At 40.4% G+C, this 14,530-nt stretch overlaps 1 protein-coding gene across 1 annotated transcript; it reads right to left on the reverse strand.

The window, feature by feature from the left end:
- Positions 1-464: 464 nt before the first annotated feature.
- opn3 (opsin 3) lies at positions 465-14,143 on the reverse strand. The gene is made up of 4 exons (XM_061040738.1): positions 13,617-14,143; positions 9,452-9,771; positions 3,186-3,437; positions 465-2,399 (listed from the first exon to the last, which is right to left on the reverse strand). Exons 1-4 carry the CDS (start codon positions 13,939-13,941, stop codon positions 2,127-2,129), a joined length of 1,170 nt encoding a protein of 389 aa, XP_060896721.1. The 5' UTR covers positions 13,942-14,143; the 3' UTR covers positions 465-2,126.
- Positions 14,144-14,530: the final 387 nt, after the last annotated feature.

The raw sequence follows: 14,530 nt of genomic DNA on the forward strand, positions 1-14,530 counted from the left end.
ATAACACATAAGTGTGATCCTTAGAGAAACATATGACTTACTACATCATTAGTACTTGTATCACCACAGCTGATGTTGGAAGGTATGTCACCCTCATACTACCTGCTTACATAAAACACCGTCAGGAAAAAGGTTTGGTGGAGATCCTGGGCTGACAGTCGATTATTGACCGTTGGTGCTGAAGCTGCGATCAGACCAAAGCGAAGTCAATTTTCTTTCTACTTGCTTGAGGGATAATTTCGAGCACACAGCTCGCTAAATTCTTATGGCCATTTCCAGTAACTGTAGCTGTGTCTCAAAGCAGCGGCTGCATCCTTGGTAAGGGTGCATTTGAAGACCGGTTGTGTCAAAGAGGCCGGCCCATTTCAACTCCTTATTCTGTTGGGGCCACGAGGATGCATCCTGTGCAATCCTTGTGAACCAAAACATCCAGAGACACCTTCCATGCCAATTAAAAAAAAAAAAAAAGTCAGACCATCAAACGGCAGAATATAACACTTTTATATGTCAATTAATTATTTAAGTTTAGTCAAAAATCAAGCAAAACAAATGATAAAAACAGACGAGGCCGTGAAACTTGAAATTATATTTAAATTGATAGATTAGTCAGTTATATTAGCTAGTTCTGGTGCAGCTTTTGTGGTTGCTAGGCGACAGGAGCGGCTCTTGAACCTCAAATTGTTCCCGCTGCTACACCAATGGTGTGTGAATATTGTTGGCCGGTTGGTCACTTTACGTAGCAGCCTCCTCCATCAGTGGGTGAATTTTAAGTGTTGTGTAAAAGTGCTTTGAGTAGTCAGAAGACAAGAAAAGTGCTATAGAAGTCCAAGTCAATTTATCATTAAAGGCTGGAGAACACCTGTCCATTTAAATTTAGGCAGTTCATTGTATGAAGCAAGTCACATGACCGCTGAAATCCCGCTAACAGGGCAATATGAACCCAAAGTAAACAGATGTTGTGTTTTCTTAGCAATTATCAGGCAGAGGGGATGCTGAATCAATATCATTATCAGGTACGGATGATATAAACAGGCCAGCAGGGCTAAGCCTTCCCTTTCTTATACGATACAGAAGAAAACAATATCTTCAAATAACTTACAACAGGTGGTTTTAAAGTTTGAGTAGCAACCACACCTAATGTTAAATAAAAATAATTAAATACTCAGAGGTGCTGTGAAACCGAACCTACTGACAGCATCAAAAACATGACTGTGATTCGGTACTAGAGGAAATATTGAAGAAAAAATGGCAGAGGAGATACCTGCACAACAATTTTGCCTGGGCTAAAAATCCACAAAAAGTCCACAGGCTGAGAAAAATAGCAAAATAGCCTCTTTAATTAAGACACGAGTCGTCAAAACAGTAATAGTTAGTTGGTTGTCATAACTTATCGCAGTCATTATGATTGATAATAAGATTTAAATTAGACTGGTCTAATTTAAGGTGCTGAAACACTGAAGATTTTCAGTCCTCCCATGTGATGTACAGTGCAAAAAGGAGAATAAAAACATGATCAAACATCTCAGTCCTTGCAGCAGGGATTATAGTCAAGAACTGGAACTTAAGATTCTATTTTTATTCACCTTTTTGTGGCTTTTTAGCACAGGTGAATTTCTGTGTTGGTATCTCCTCTGCTATTTTAACAAGAAGCACAAACAATATCGCTAATAATTTACTGCCTAAACACTGTAGCATCCTCTTCCATTCACTCCTGTGGTGTAAATGAGTGACCGGTGTCATGGAACGACCGCTTGGATTGCTGATCATTTGTGCTTCATTTGTTAAGCCCACCGACTTTTGACCAGACACAACTTTAGCTGTGCAGACCTTCGAGATGCTACCAAATGTACAAAAAAAAGATTGTTTCTTAAGTTAAAATTACAGCGATCTCAATGCTACTTCTGTTAGCCCAAATATTGTTAGCATGAACAACTGTGTACGTCATTTCATGCTTCAAAAATTCTCTTTGCTTTTTGTCTGAACGCATCTTAACAATCACCTACACATGTGTAGACGCAGAAATGTCCAGAGAGGTCACGTAAGGTCATTTTGGCTTGGAACTGTATGTAAGGTCCTAAGGCAAACAGAGTGGTGGGGGTTTGGGTGGGTGGTCCAGTCTTTGTGGATCACAACGGCCTCACTTGGATGACGTTAACCTCGCTGGACTCTGCAGCCTTGGAGGTTACATCCATCTGATCGAAGTCATGGCTGGTGATGATGAAGACGATGGAGGAGGAGCTGAAGGTCACCCTCTTTTTGGGTCGGTCCCTGCTGCCGTACTGCCTCGACACCACGATGGGTCGGATGGGACGCTCGACAGGAGCTAGGGGGCGCTCTTTGAGGCTGCGCTGCAACCAAGAGAGCCGCGAGCAGAGCAGCTGCGACAAGCAGCGGCGGAACTGTGAAAAACAAAAGAAAGAGGATACAAGGGATGAAATATCACCCTTTGTTTAATCGCTCTACTGTCCCTCTCTCACACTCACACACACACACACACACACACACACACACACACACAAACATGCACACACGGACACAGAGACACACACACATACACACACACACACACACAAACATGCACACACAGACACAGAGACACACACACACACACACACACACACACACACACACACACACACACACACACACACACACACAAGGCACCAGCCTCTGAGGATGCCAGGGACAATCATCCTCCTACACACATGAAAACTGCACATATTAAGGTGCTGAAAATTAAAGTAAAAAAATACTAAGATGAGGATGGTACTCTCAGTTTGAAATAGACCCTATATTTATGAAGAAATTGGGCTTTTGGGAAATTAAGTTCTGAGCATCTCTGTGTAGGACAGATCCCCAAAATGCCAATAAAGAAACCATCTTTCATTGACAAATACTGAAGCACTCCTCCTGCTCAAAATGCAGCAGCACAAAGCCATGGCCCACGATTGAGAAGTCATTGATTTGCCCTATTTGTCCACAGAGAGTTCAGCTTTGGCCACTGGAGGGGAAAGAAATCGACTGAACCCCAGGATGAGGCCAATCACGACTCCCCAGTGAAATATATTGTGTTTTAGACTGCAGCAAAACTTTAGCCCGGCGATGCTTAAACTAATGCCAACCTCATCCTTCACTGAAAGTTCATCAAACCTTAAAGTTATGTACAGAGCCACAGGGCTACAAACCTTTCTGCTCATGAACACGTAGATGAGCGGGTTGTAGAACGTGCTGGACTTGGCAAAGAAAGAGGGGATGATGGCCAGGGTGGGAGAGACCATGCTCTTCCTGCCGAAGGCCTCCATCATGGAGACGACAGCGTAGGGCGTCCAGCACACCAGGAAGCAGGAGATCATCAGGAAAAACATGACAGCTATCTTCTTCTCGTACCGTAGGATCTTGATGATCTGGACCGTCTGCAGGTCCTGAATGGAACGCAGCTGCAAGAAACAGGAGAGAGAAATTTAAATTTAACCATGAGTGGGAAACTGGCCTGACAAAGACAGGCTTTTAGACTGTCATTAAAACCAGTGATGGTCGAAGACGGAAACAACTAACAAGACGTAAAAATTCAGTCTTCCAAAAAATGGAAGACGCTGTCAACACCATCAAAACAAATGTCATACTACAGAGGGGTATACCACAAAGCTCAATAATATTCATTTAAATTTGAAAGACAACGCAAAGAATAGAGGGACTGTTTACGCATCAAGGTTAGGTCAATTGGAAATTCATATTTTCAGTTGAAAAAAGGTCAACATTTTTTGTTGCAGTCCTTATATAGTAACACTTAAGACCCAGGGGGTCCAAAACGGCCATGTGTGTATGTGGGGGGGGGGGGCTTAAAACCGCCTACCTTCTCTGGTCCAAACAAATCCAGAGCATTCAGGACCAGAATCTAAAGTTAGAAGGAGGACATACTGACTGCTGCATTGTTGTCAGAGAGGCCAGCACTTCAACATGTTTCCTTAATGTCTGATGAGATAGTAAGGTCACTTTATGATTTAAATCAGGACATGTCTTACTGATTGGACTTTTAAAGTAGCTTTTGTGAAACAGGGAGACTATTCATTAAGAATGTTTCTAAGACCTTGAATGTGTTTATAATGTATTAAGCTTTGAATGTAAAACATTATATTTCATTATTTTCTTAGCCTTGGTTTGTGAAAGTCTCTTAGAACGATGCAGTAATACCTCGACAACAGACTCTGTAGGTAAGCTCATATCCTTCAGCTGAAGTGATGAGATGATAAAGTTTGTATTTCAGTTTCCTAGACTCCCTCAGGACAGTCTACAGCAGCTGACTGAATCAATGAAAGTTTCTATTTGTATTCAAGAATTCACAGGTTCATTTTTTATTGATGTGCTACAGTCCTTATGAAATACTTTCCATTTTAGTGTTCCACTTTTTTCAGGTTCAAACGGGTCCACAGTTAGATTTTCAGGCAGGACAGTATCATACTACATCTCAAATATATCCTGCATCGGGTGCATCTGGTGGTCTGTTTAGAGCCGACTGGTGTAATCATTTGTTCTCTGTCCTCCAGTTTATTCTTCTCTGCTCTTTCGGGGAACTACACGAAGCAATGATGGAAAAAAACGGTCATTGAAGTGTCCACCACTTTCGCACTGTTCTTTTTAGGTCATGTACGGCCTCCTGAGAACTCCCCCCCCCCCTCACCCCCACACACACAGCCTCCTGCTCTGAAGTGCATGTGTGAACAAGCAATTCAGGAAGATTTAAGGGGCAGCCTGTCTGAAATCTTTAGGGAAATTTTCAGTGCACATTAGAGGTGGGAAGAAAAATCGATTTACGTAAAAATCGAGATTCTTATCTTCTGAGACTTTAAATAGATTTAAAACTTCCAAAAATATTTTTTTTGACTAATCAGTCACTCCCTGCTAAGTGCTAATGCTCGCTATTTAACTCAGTAGAATGCCAAATGGAGCAGCAAGAAATTCAGCCAGTCTCTGAATCATGAATCCAGAATCGTTTAAAATCGTTAATAGATTCTGAATCGAATCTTGACCCCAAGAAATCGAATCATGATCACCCAAAGATTTACAGCCCTAAAATGCATAATTCCCTGCCCATCTTGTTACGTTCTTCGGACTCTGTTGAGTCTTTCAAAAAGCAGCCAAAATGTTGATGTTTAGACAGGCCTATGGGTAATCATGTCCATTCAGTCTACCAGTTGATCCATGTTTTACTGTGCCAATTATTGTTCCTGGTCATAGCAGGTTTTATAATGTTGGTCCATGAACTACTCGTTTGTTCCTGTTTTTTTTTTTTAACTTATTTTTTATTTAGTACACAGATAAAACATACAACTTCAGGAGATGCTTTTCAGTTACACTTGTCCATTTTCTCATGAAATCCTAACATGTCATTTTACCAAACAACTACACATCCATATCCATACATGTATACACACACTATTTCCTTCATACCTACATTAGATAGACATAGACTTACATATAACCACACATATGGCAGCCTTCACATCGTTTTTCAATCCTTTTCCCTTGGATGACTAACGACTTCTGCAAACATAGTGGTAATTTGCTATACAATAGACAAGTGCATTTAAAGTAAAATAAATAAATTAATTTAATTTAATTTAAAATCAAAATATTAAGAGGTGACTAGAGCCCAGGCATTACCTGCATCACTGGAGCCCATTTTACGTCAAATCTATTTGTTTTCAGCTGTAATCTGGCTGTGATTTTTTCCATGATGAAAACATTTTTTAATCTTTGTCTCCACTGATTTGTGTTGGGAGGCTGTGGTTTCAGCCAGGATGCTGTTATTGTTTTCTTTGCTATTAATAGCAAAATTCTAAGCAAGAAAATCAAGTCTCTGTCCATGTTGGTATCAGGAGCTATACCTAAAATAAAGAGTGAAGGATCCAAGATTAGATTGATGCCCACAATCTGACTTTTTCTTTTTTTCTTTTTGTACATTTTTCCAAAAGTCTACAACTTTTGGGCAGTCCCAAAAAATGCCCCACTAGTCCACATCCCCTCCAGCACAACTCAGAAGTACTGCTGTATTTTGAGGTGATGGATGGAGTGTTAAAGTATCACATTTTGACTTTCCAGTCAAACTCCCTCCACATTGGACTGTTTGTTAATTTATGTCCCTCTTTAAATGATTCCTCCCATTGTTCATCTCTTATTATAATGTTTGTTTCTAGTTCCCATTTTTCTTTAACCCTCATGTTGTTATCTTCAGATTCATGTTGTAATGCTTTATACATTTTTTAAATAACACCTTTCTTTGTATCTTTTTCTGTAAATGACATAAATACTTGCTCTATTTCAGAGGGTGCTCTGCAAATGTTATCCCATTCCTTATGGTTCTGAAGATAACTCCTTAATTGTCGAAATTTATAAAAATCTTGTGCAGGGAGATTAAACTCCTTTCTAAGTTGTTCAAAAGACTTCATGTTTTGTCCTTTAAACACTTGTGCTATATAAACCAATCCTTTGTTTGCCCATTTGTTGTATCCTGTATCCATAGTGGAGGGTACAAAATCTGGATTTAATGCTATTTCAGTCGCTCTGCAAGTGGAGTTTGACAATCCTAATTTCTTTCGTACTATCGACCATATCTTCAACGTTTCCCTAGTGCATTCATTAGTAATCGTAACTCCCCTCTGAGACTTTTCTGTCAGAAAGGGAAGTGCAGCTAAAGGTAACCTTGGACATGAGTTCTGTTCCATTCCTACCCAAATAGAATCTGTATCATTAGTTATCCACATAATAATAGCCCTGAGCTGTGCTGCCCTATCAGAGTCAGAGGCAGGATTTCCCATCTAGCTATAACCCTTTTGATTTCTCCAATCAATTGTCTTCAAAAAGCTGTGATATGACAGGGGTAACAATGATACCTAAGTATCTAAACCCATTGTTAGACCATTTGAAATGCACCTTCTTCTCTAGTTCTGCTGGATATTTGCCTGAGAGCATCATAGCTACAGATTTAGACTCATTAATTAAATATCCTGATATTTCTCCATATTCAGCCAAGTTATTTAACAGAGCTGGAACAGATGAGGAAGGTTCACTTATATAGGTTAATATGTCGTCTGCAAATAACGATATTTTGTGTTCCAAACCCCCCTCATCTTTAATTCCTTTTATGTCTTTGTTCATTCTTATTGACTCCGCCAGGGGTTCAACACTAACAGCAAACAGTAATGGACTAAGACAATCTCCCTGCCTGACCCCTCTTTTGAGGAAGAAGAAGTCTGAGCAGCATCCATTTACTCTGATTCTTGACTTAGGGTTATTGTAAACTATTTTTACCCAATCTATAAATGTTGTGTTAAACCCAAACTCTGCCAAAGTTTTGTATAAAAAACTCCACTTCACCCGGTCGAAAGCTTTTTGGGCGTCCAGACTGAGTAACATGGTATTCTGTTTGTTATTCTTAGTATATGTTATAACATTCAATGTTCGCCTAATATTGTTAGCACTTTGTCTCTCAGGAATAAACCCTGTTTGGTCCGGTTTGATTACTTTCTTTATATTCTTCTGCATTCTCTGTGCTAAAATGTTTGTCAATATCTTTAAGTCGTTACATAGTAAGCTAACAGGCCTATAGTTTTCACATAAAGTTGGGTCTTTCCCCTCCTTATGTAAGACTGAAATGATGGCTTCTGACCACGTTGTTGGTGGGTTACCTGATGCTAGAGCAGTTTGTTCCTGTTTTATTAAAGATTTGTTGTTTTTTGTTGCTGTAAATCACTTTGTGACCCTAGTATATTAGTCCATGTGCTTTATGAATAAAATGTACTTACTTGTTGAAGGAGAGATTGTAGCTTCTCCAAACTGATGCAGACAGAAATCTGGGTCATTGGTTTAAAATTGTGTGTATTTTTTTTTCTCATTCACACATTTGCTCACATACTATCCTGTCCAAACATTTGAGTGGCCATCTGCTCCACAGCCACAAACAGATTAGAGCATTTTTTTGGCTGAAGATAAACTTTCATCTGTGTTCGTTGCAGAAATCTTTAACACAAGCCTGCTTACATTTAGTCAATACGACCAGGCTGTTTCTGCAGCTGATGACGTTTTAAAAGGCTGCATGTCTGAGGCTCAGTACAGGCACGAAGTACAATGAGCTTTCCAATTATTCCCACTTTACATAACGAGCACTAAAAGTGCGGAAGTATATTATGATAATGGAGGGCCAAATAAAAAAGGAGTGAAGGTTAGCACTTTGCCAGAGAGGGTCAAGAATGTTTCATTAAAATGAAACCCCCAGAGGCGTCTGAATCTGCACCCTCTTTTGTCCAAAGTAATAAGATCCAGAGTCTATTCTACACACATCTTGTACTTTATTTCACAGGTGTAATGAGGAAAGATTACATTTTCTGAAATAATATGTTTGAGGGCTCGGTGCTAAAGACAAGTCAAAGTGCTGAAAGCAGTTCAGAGTGAGGTGATAAGTAAACTGAACTGGAAGTTAGCTGGAGTGGAACTAAATTGATAACTATAAAAGATAAAGGCAGTCAGAGCGTGAGTGTGAGCTGAGACCTGAGAGGGTGTGAATTGTCGTTTAAAGCTGTTTTTATGACCTTTGGAGGAAGCAGAAATTGTAAGATAGTATTTGAAAGTATCCAGTCGGTGATTTATCAAAAGCTATTATCTGCTAAAACTCAAATCTTAGAAAGTGTGCACGCGTCTTTCTTGTCGAACAAGACTTCACTTTTTATAAGCCACATTCACCTGATGAGTCCTGGTAAACATCTTATTTTAAGGTAAAGGGTAAATGGACTTGAGCTTCTATAGTCCCTTTCTAGTGTTCAGACTTACGCTTCAGCTCATATCCATCCATTCACACTAAATTCACACACTGATGGCAGAGGCTACTGTTTGAAGTGCCATCATTAACTAAACTAATCCATTCATACACATTCACACGCTGATGAAGCAGCAGGAGCAATTTGGAGTTAAGTGTCTTTATACAAAGTAAACCAAAGAAAAACTTGTTAAGTGTCTGGAAATGAGATGTGTTATCTTTTTTAAGTATATACATGTTATTTCAAGAAAAACTAAACCCAGCTTGATGCACAGCACGCAGTTTTACTCATTACTTTGTTTTTGCTTTTAATATATTATGCATTTATGTTGGTAATAATGTCAATCTATACGTATCATAGATGGGGGAAAAAAACTGTCATCATAGCGTGTTGTGTCATCCACCACTTTCCCATTGTTCTTTAAACGTCATGTACTACCTCCTGAGAAGCTCAGACATTTATATATTTATTCAGTTTTTGCTCGTAGTAGGAACACAACATTCAGTTTTCCTTGTCATCCTTGTTTACTTCCCAGCAGCAGCAGCTGCCCTCCATTCATGAATCTGTGTGATTCATTCTGTTTATTCGTCTAACTCATAATTTATAAAGTATGCAGAAACAGAAGAAAAAGCATGTCTTACCATTTGCACAGTGTAGAGGATGTTCCCATAGCAGTAGATCATGATTCCCACAGGCACAAAGAAGCAGGCCAGGAGGAAGAGGAGGATGAAGGAGGCATCGTTTGGGTCTTTAGATGCCCAGTCCAGCGAGCAGCCCAGCCGATGGATCTCCAGCTTGTAGCGGTTCCACCCCAGCAGAGGAGCCCCCGTCCAGGCCAGGGAGTACAGCCAGATGTGGGCCATGGCCCGCCACACCCAGGGGAAGTCCACCACCTGCGCATGGACCACCCGGATGTAGCGCTCATAGGCCAGGGCCGCCAGAGTCATGATGGAAACGATGCCTGGCAACAGGAGAGGTGGGGGGAGACAGACACACAGACACGCTGAGTAATGCAGAGCGATAAGTGCAGGATCTGGGTCAGTGGCTACTCAGCGTCTATTTGGACTCAATGAGCTTCATCATGCATTCTGAACATCGCATTAAAGCATTTTGTCATGAATCCTTGAAACCTTTAAGAGACACTTTACACCCACACAAACAAACACACACACACACACACACACACACACACACACACACACACTTCTGAGACCTGCATCATGCTTTTCTGCACTCAAGTTAAGTGTTTATAAACTAATGGCGAATGCAATTTATATTAAAGTATTTGCATTTTTTATGTTCTTCTAGTGCATCAAAGATCACATTTGAAAGCCTGAGTCATGTTACACCGCCCAAAATCAATTCTGCATCTCGTATCCTATCGATTCATCCAACGACAATCATCCAATACCCTTAATTCATTCATCTCTTGATAAGAGGGAGAAACAAAAGGGCCTCTGAACAGACTCTGTGCAGTGACTCGTTTTAGCTCCCCTGCTCGGGTTTCACGAGGACGGACGGGCACTGACAGAACTGCCAGGGCTCGTTGCTGCAGTCCCTGTGGCCAGCGTGTCGGGCACACTGACACCAACCTCCTCTGAGTAATACATATAACAGGATGACGACACGTCCCTGCAGAGGACTAGAGGACACAGATAAGAGCTATGGGATTCTTTTTTTTACACTGTTACAAGCTGTGGAGCTGAACATCAGCTGAGTATTAAAAGTTAAGCAATTTGCATCAATATTTATCTTGATATTTAATTCAATAAGGCTGTTAAGTTAAAGGGTATCCTGACTACGACAGAGGACTGAAGACCAGATTGTACGTTATTTAAACTCTCTACATAGTTTATTAACGAACACTTAAGTTACTTATCACATATTTTTGAGACTTGATTGTATTTGTTTGGAGAAATTATTAATAAAACCTGTAGAAACATCAAGTGAAGAACTTAAAAGTTTTTTTCTTTGCTGCTCCTGTGCAGACATTGAATATCAAGAGGGGCTGCCAGCCGAGCTGCCACAAGGTTTCTGGAGCAAACTTGTTCACAAAGGTCTCCTCCCTTCTAATTAAAAGATACCCGGTGATTAAAACTGCTGAAACACTAAATAAAGCTGTTAAACATTTAGAATTGTTTTTTCTCTGGCAGTTCATGCAGGATATAAGATGTCAGGAGGGGCTGGGGGCTGAGCTGCAGTTTACGTCATTAGCTCTGTTTTTATGTATTCTTTCAGCGTTTATCTTTCAAGACCCAGAGGTCAGGTAGAGCTGAAGAATGAGTTATTAACAATGTTAGCTGAACTTTAAGGTCAGGATTCCTTTAGCTTTAGCTCTAAGTATGAATAATTTTTGTGGTGGCCACCATGACATACGCTACGTGTTTTTCATTGTCATGGAAACACCAGATGTTACACCAAAGACCGCTGAATAAGGAAGAGTGAAAAGCTACTGAAAGTTGCCTTACTGTTGCTGTATGTGCCGCTGTGATAAAAACATCATGTAAATGATATATTTGATACATTAGCTTGTTGGTAAACATATTCTCTTTCTCAGGTCGGCTTTGCCCGTTCATTTTGACTAATGGTCAACTCAGAGTTTGTTTTCATCGGGATGGGGATGGAGTAGCAAATAAAAATCACTCCTATGATTCCCCCACCAGCCTCGACGTCATATTTTGTTATTGTTTGGATGGAGAGTCCCCTGGCGGCCACATTTATGTTCAGTGCCTTTAAAAGTAGCGCTGGATGTGCTCCTAGTTTACAATAAATTGGCCCTGTAATTGAAGCAGATTAAATCATGAACAAACCAGTATTCATGTTCTCTGACAGGGCTTAAAGCAACAAGAACTAGGAATTTGGTTTGGTGCGCTTTGGCACCCACCGAAGGTCTCCAGAGTTACATACTGCAGGAAACAGGTGATTGTGCCGCTCTGTGGACATGGAGGAGACGCCATTTTCCCTGTTGAAAGTTATTTTGTTATTAAATTGACCTTTGAAACTATTATTTAAAGGCGTAAAAGTTACATATTGTTGCTTTAAGGGGCTACGTACCAAGCTGCTACTGCTAACATGAGCTTATTCTGTTCTTTCTTAACTTACGGATATAACCTTCATCTGTTTACAAGACACAGTTACAAAAAACTAAGATCTAAAGGGTCAAGGTGACAAAACTTGCAATGTAAGAAAATAGTTGGTTGCAACTGTTTGAATGTCGAGCATTAAAGCTAAAAACTGCAGATTGACTGGCTTTAGTTTTGTCAAATGCTGCTGTGTTTTTGGCCGTATTAGACCCCTCGATATCAACTAGAAATACCGCTTAAATTTCACATTGATAACAACATAAATGTTTTCACCATTACGTATCTGGATTGATTATGCACCCGGCCCTTTCCCAAATCATGACATCACGGTCTGTGTGACCTTGGGGGTTTCAACAGGATATAAAATGTCACACAGTACATGTGAGCTTATTATCTAAGCTGCTGTAGAGCACCGTGAACGGCGAGGGAGAGGCAGGAGAGTCCTCAGGATGAGTAGAAACTGAAATTGGAATCTCAATCATCTGCCAGGCTCATCAGAGTGAGGGCCAAGAAACCACATCCTTTCTGTCTCAATGTCAACAAAGAAAGAAGGCATTCCCATGTTTTTGGATTAAAATAAACTTTCGATCAACATTAAAAAGATCACAGACTGTGCAGGCTGTTTTTCTGGAACACAGTAGAAATGAAACCTGATCAACACAGTCAGTGTTGCAGAGTGTGGTGATGCTGGAATACATGTTCTTTAGATCATGATGTGCACAGATGATTACAGGACATTCTAATGTGTGTAGTTTGCTGATATAGTAGCAAACGCCTGGAGGGTTTTACTCTAATGAGCTCATTATCACACCCCCGTCCTCCTGAGCTTTATTTCCTGCAGGGTGGGACCTGAAGTGTGACCCTGACTGTTCATTCACATCACTGCAGCTCTACACAGTTACGCTGACAATAAAAAGGACAATTATCTTACAGTAAAATGTGACAAAAGCACTCTCTGCATAAGGCAACTATACCTGCAGAAAGACCTCACTTTGAATAAAAAAACACTTAAAGACATGAGAAGAAAATGTTCAGTAATGGGAAAAGAATTCAAGGTCGTTTGTTTGATGTCACAGTTTACCAGGAGAAAGGGGCAGAGGTGTGCACAAAGTGATGTTCGACTGTTACCTGCATTTGAATGCAATTTTTTTAAATTATTTTGAATACCCATTTAACATGCAGTTATCTACACTGTGGATGAGCTTTCAGCATAATTGTATGCATGCACAGATATGCTTTTATTCTAAATAAGGCTGAGACTTTTACATTTTTCATCTTAAGTCAAAAAGTAATTACTTTGGGCTTATTAAACAGTTTTATAGTCTGCAGAAGAAGAAAACTGTACAGGAAACTCCAGTATAATGAACTGAGACATGTATGATAAATATGACTTATATTCTAGTGAAATGAACAACAACAGAGTAATGATTTGATGTTTGAGATGTATGATGTATGAATTTAATTAGGACACATTGACAGTTCTAACAGTATAGATAGGTTTATTAAATCAAGCAGCCTCTAATAAATAGTGGAAGTTTATGCAAATTTAAATCGAAAGAAAGTCATTATAATTGTTCAATCAATTTTAACATATAGGCTACTGTCGTAGAATCGATATTATAGCATTTTTATGTGACAGTGCAGCTTCTAGAATAAATAAAGAATGAATACATCTGACATGCATGTTGGTTTTAATAAATAAATAGAGTTGGCGGGTCCTCACCGAACAGGCTGTTGCTGAAGCCGTCCCACACGCATGTCGCCGGGCTCCACTTCCATCCGCCTTGGACGCACGCAGCAAAGGTAAAGTTTATTCCGATGACAGAAACGAGCAGGTCACTCACACTGATGTTGACCAGCAGCAGGTTTGTGGGTGTGCGGAGCCGCTTGAATTTACAGTACAGGATGATGACCACCACGTTGTTACAGAAGCCGAACACTCCGATGGTGCCGATGGTCAGAGCCAGAAGTTTGTAGGTTCCAGCAGCAAAAAGGTGATGATCCGAGTCCACACTTCTCCCGACTCTGCTCTCGTTTGCGGGATTCATTGCGTGGATGAAAACTTGGGCTCCAGCATTGTGCTCTGCGCGTGGAGTGAGGGCGCGCGTCCTGGACACGAGACAGTCTGCACAAGCTCTCCACTCCACCACGCGCTCCCCGCGCCGCTCATTCAAACCAGCTTAGGACTGCTGTTTCTCCAAACTGGGTCAATGAACCACTGTCAGCTCCACGAGCGATACACGTCATATTTCCGACTTCACTTTCAGAATAAAACACTTTTTGACATAAATCCTAAATTATTAGCCACAATTGTTTTTATAGTGAACCCTGTTGTGGAGCTGTGATCCACATATGTCAGGGTTGGGAAGTAACGGATTACATGTAACGGCGTTACGTATTTAAAATACAAAATAAGAGTAACTGTGTTCCGTTATAGTTACAGTTTAAATTGGTGTATTCTGAATACAGTTACTTTCTCAAAAAAAAGGATTACCGGTAGGGATTACTTTACGGCACTACACGCAGGTTGCACTGTGCGGATGCAGAAGCAGGTGGCATTATGTGCGCAGGTACGCTGCAAGTCAATGCGCGAGAGCACTTTCCACACACCGGAATGACAATGGCAGAGGATGAGAA

Source organism: Labrus mixtus, chromosome 6 (assembly GCF_963584025.1).
Source record: "Labrus mixtus chromosome 6, fLabMix1.1, whole genome shotgun sequence".
In the NCBI taxonomy this organism is placed as follows: Eukaryota; Metazoa; Chordata; class Actinopteri; order Labriformes; family Labridae; genus Labrus; species Labrus mixtus.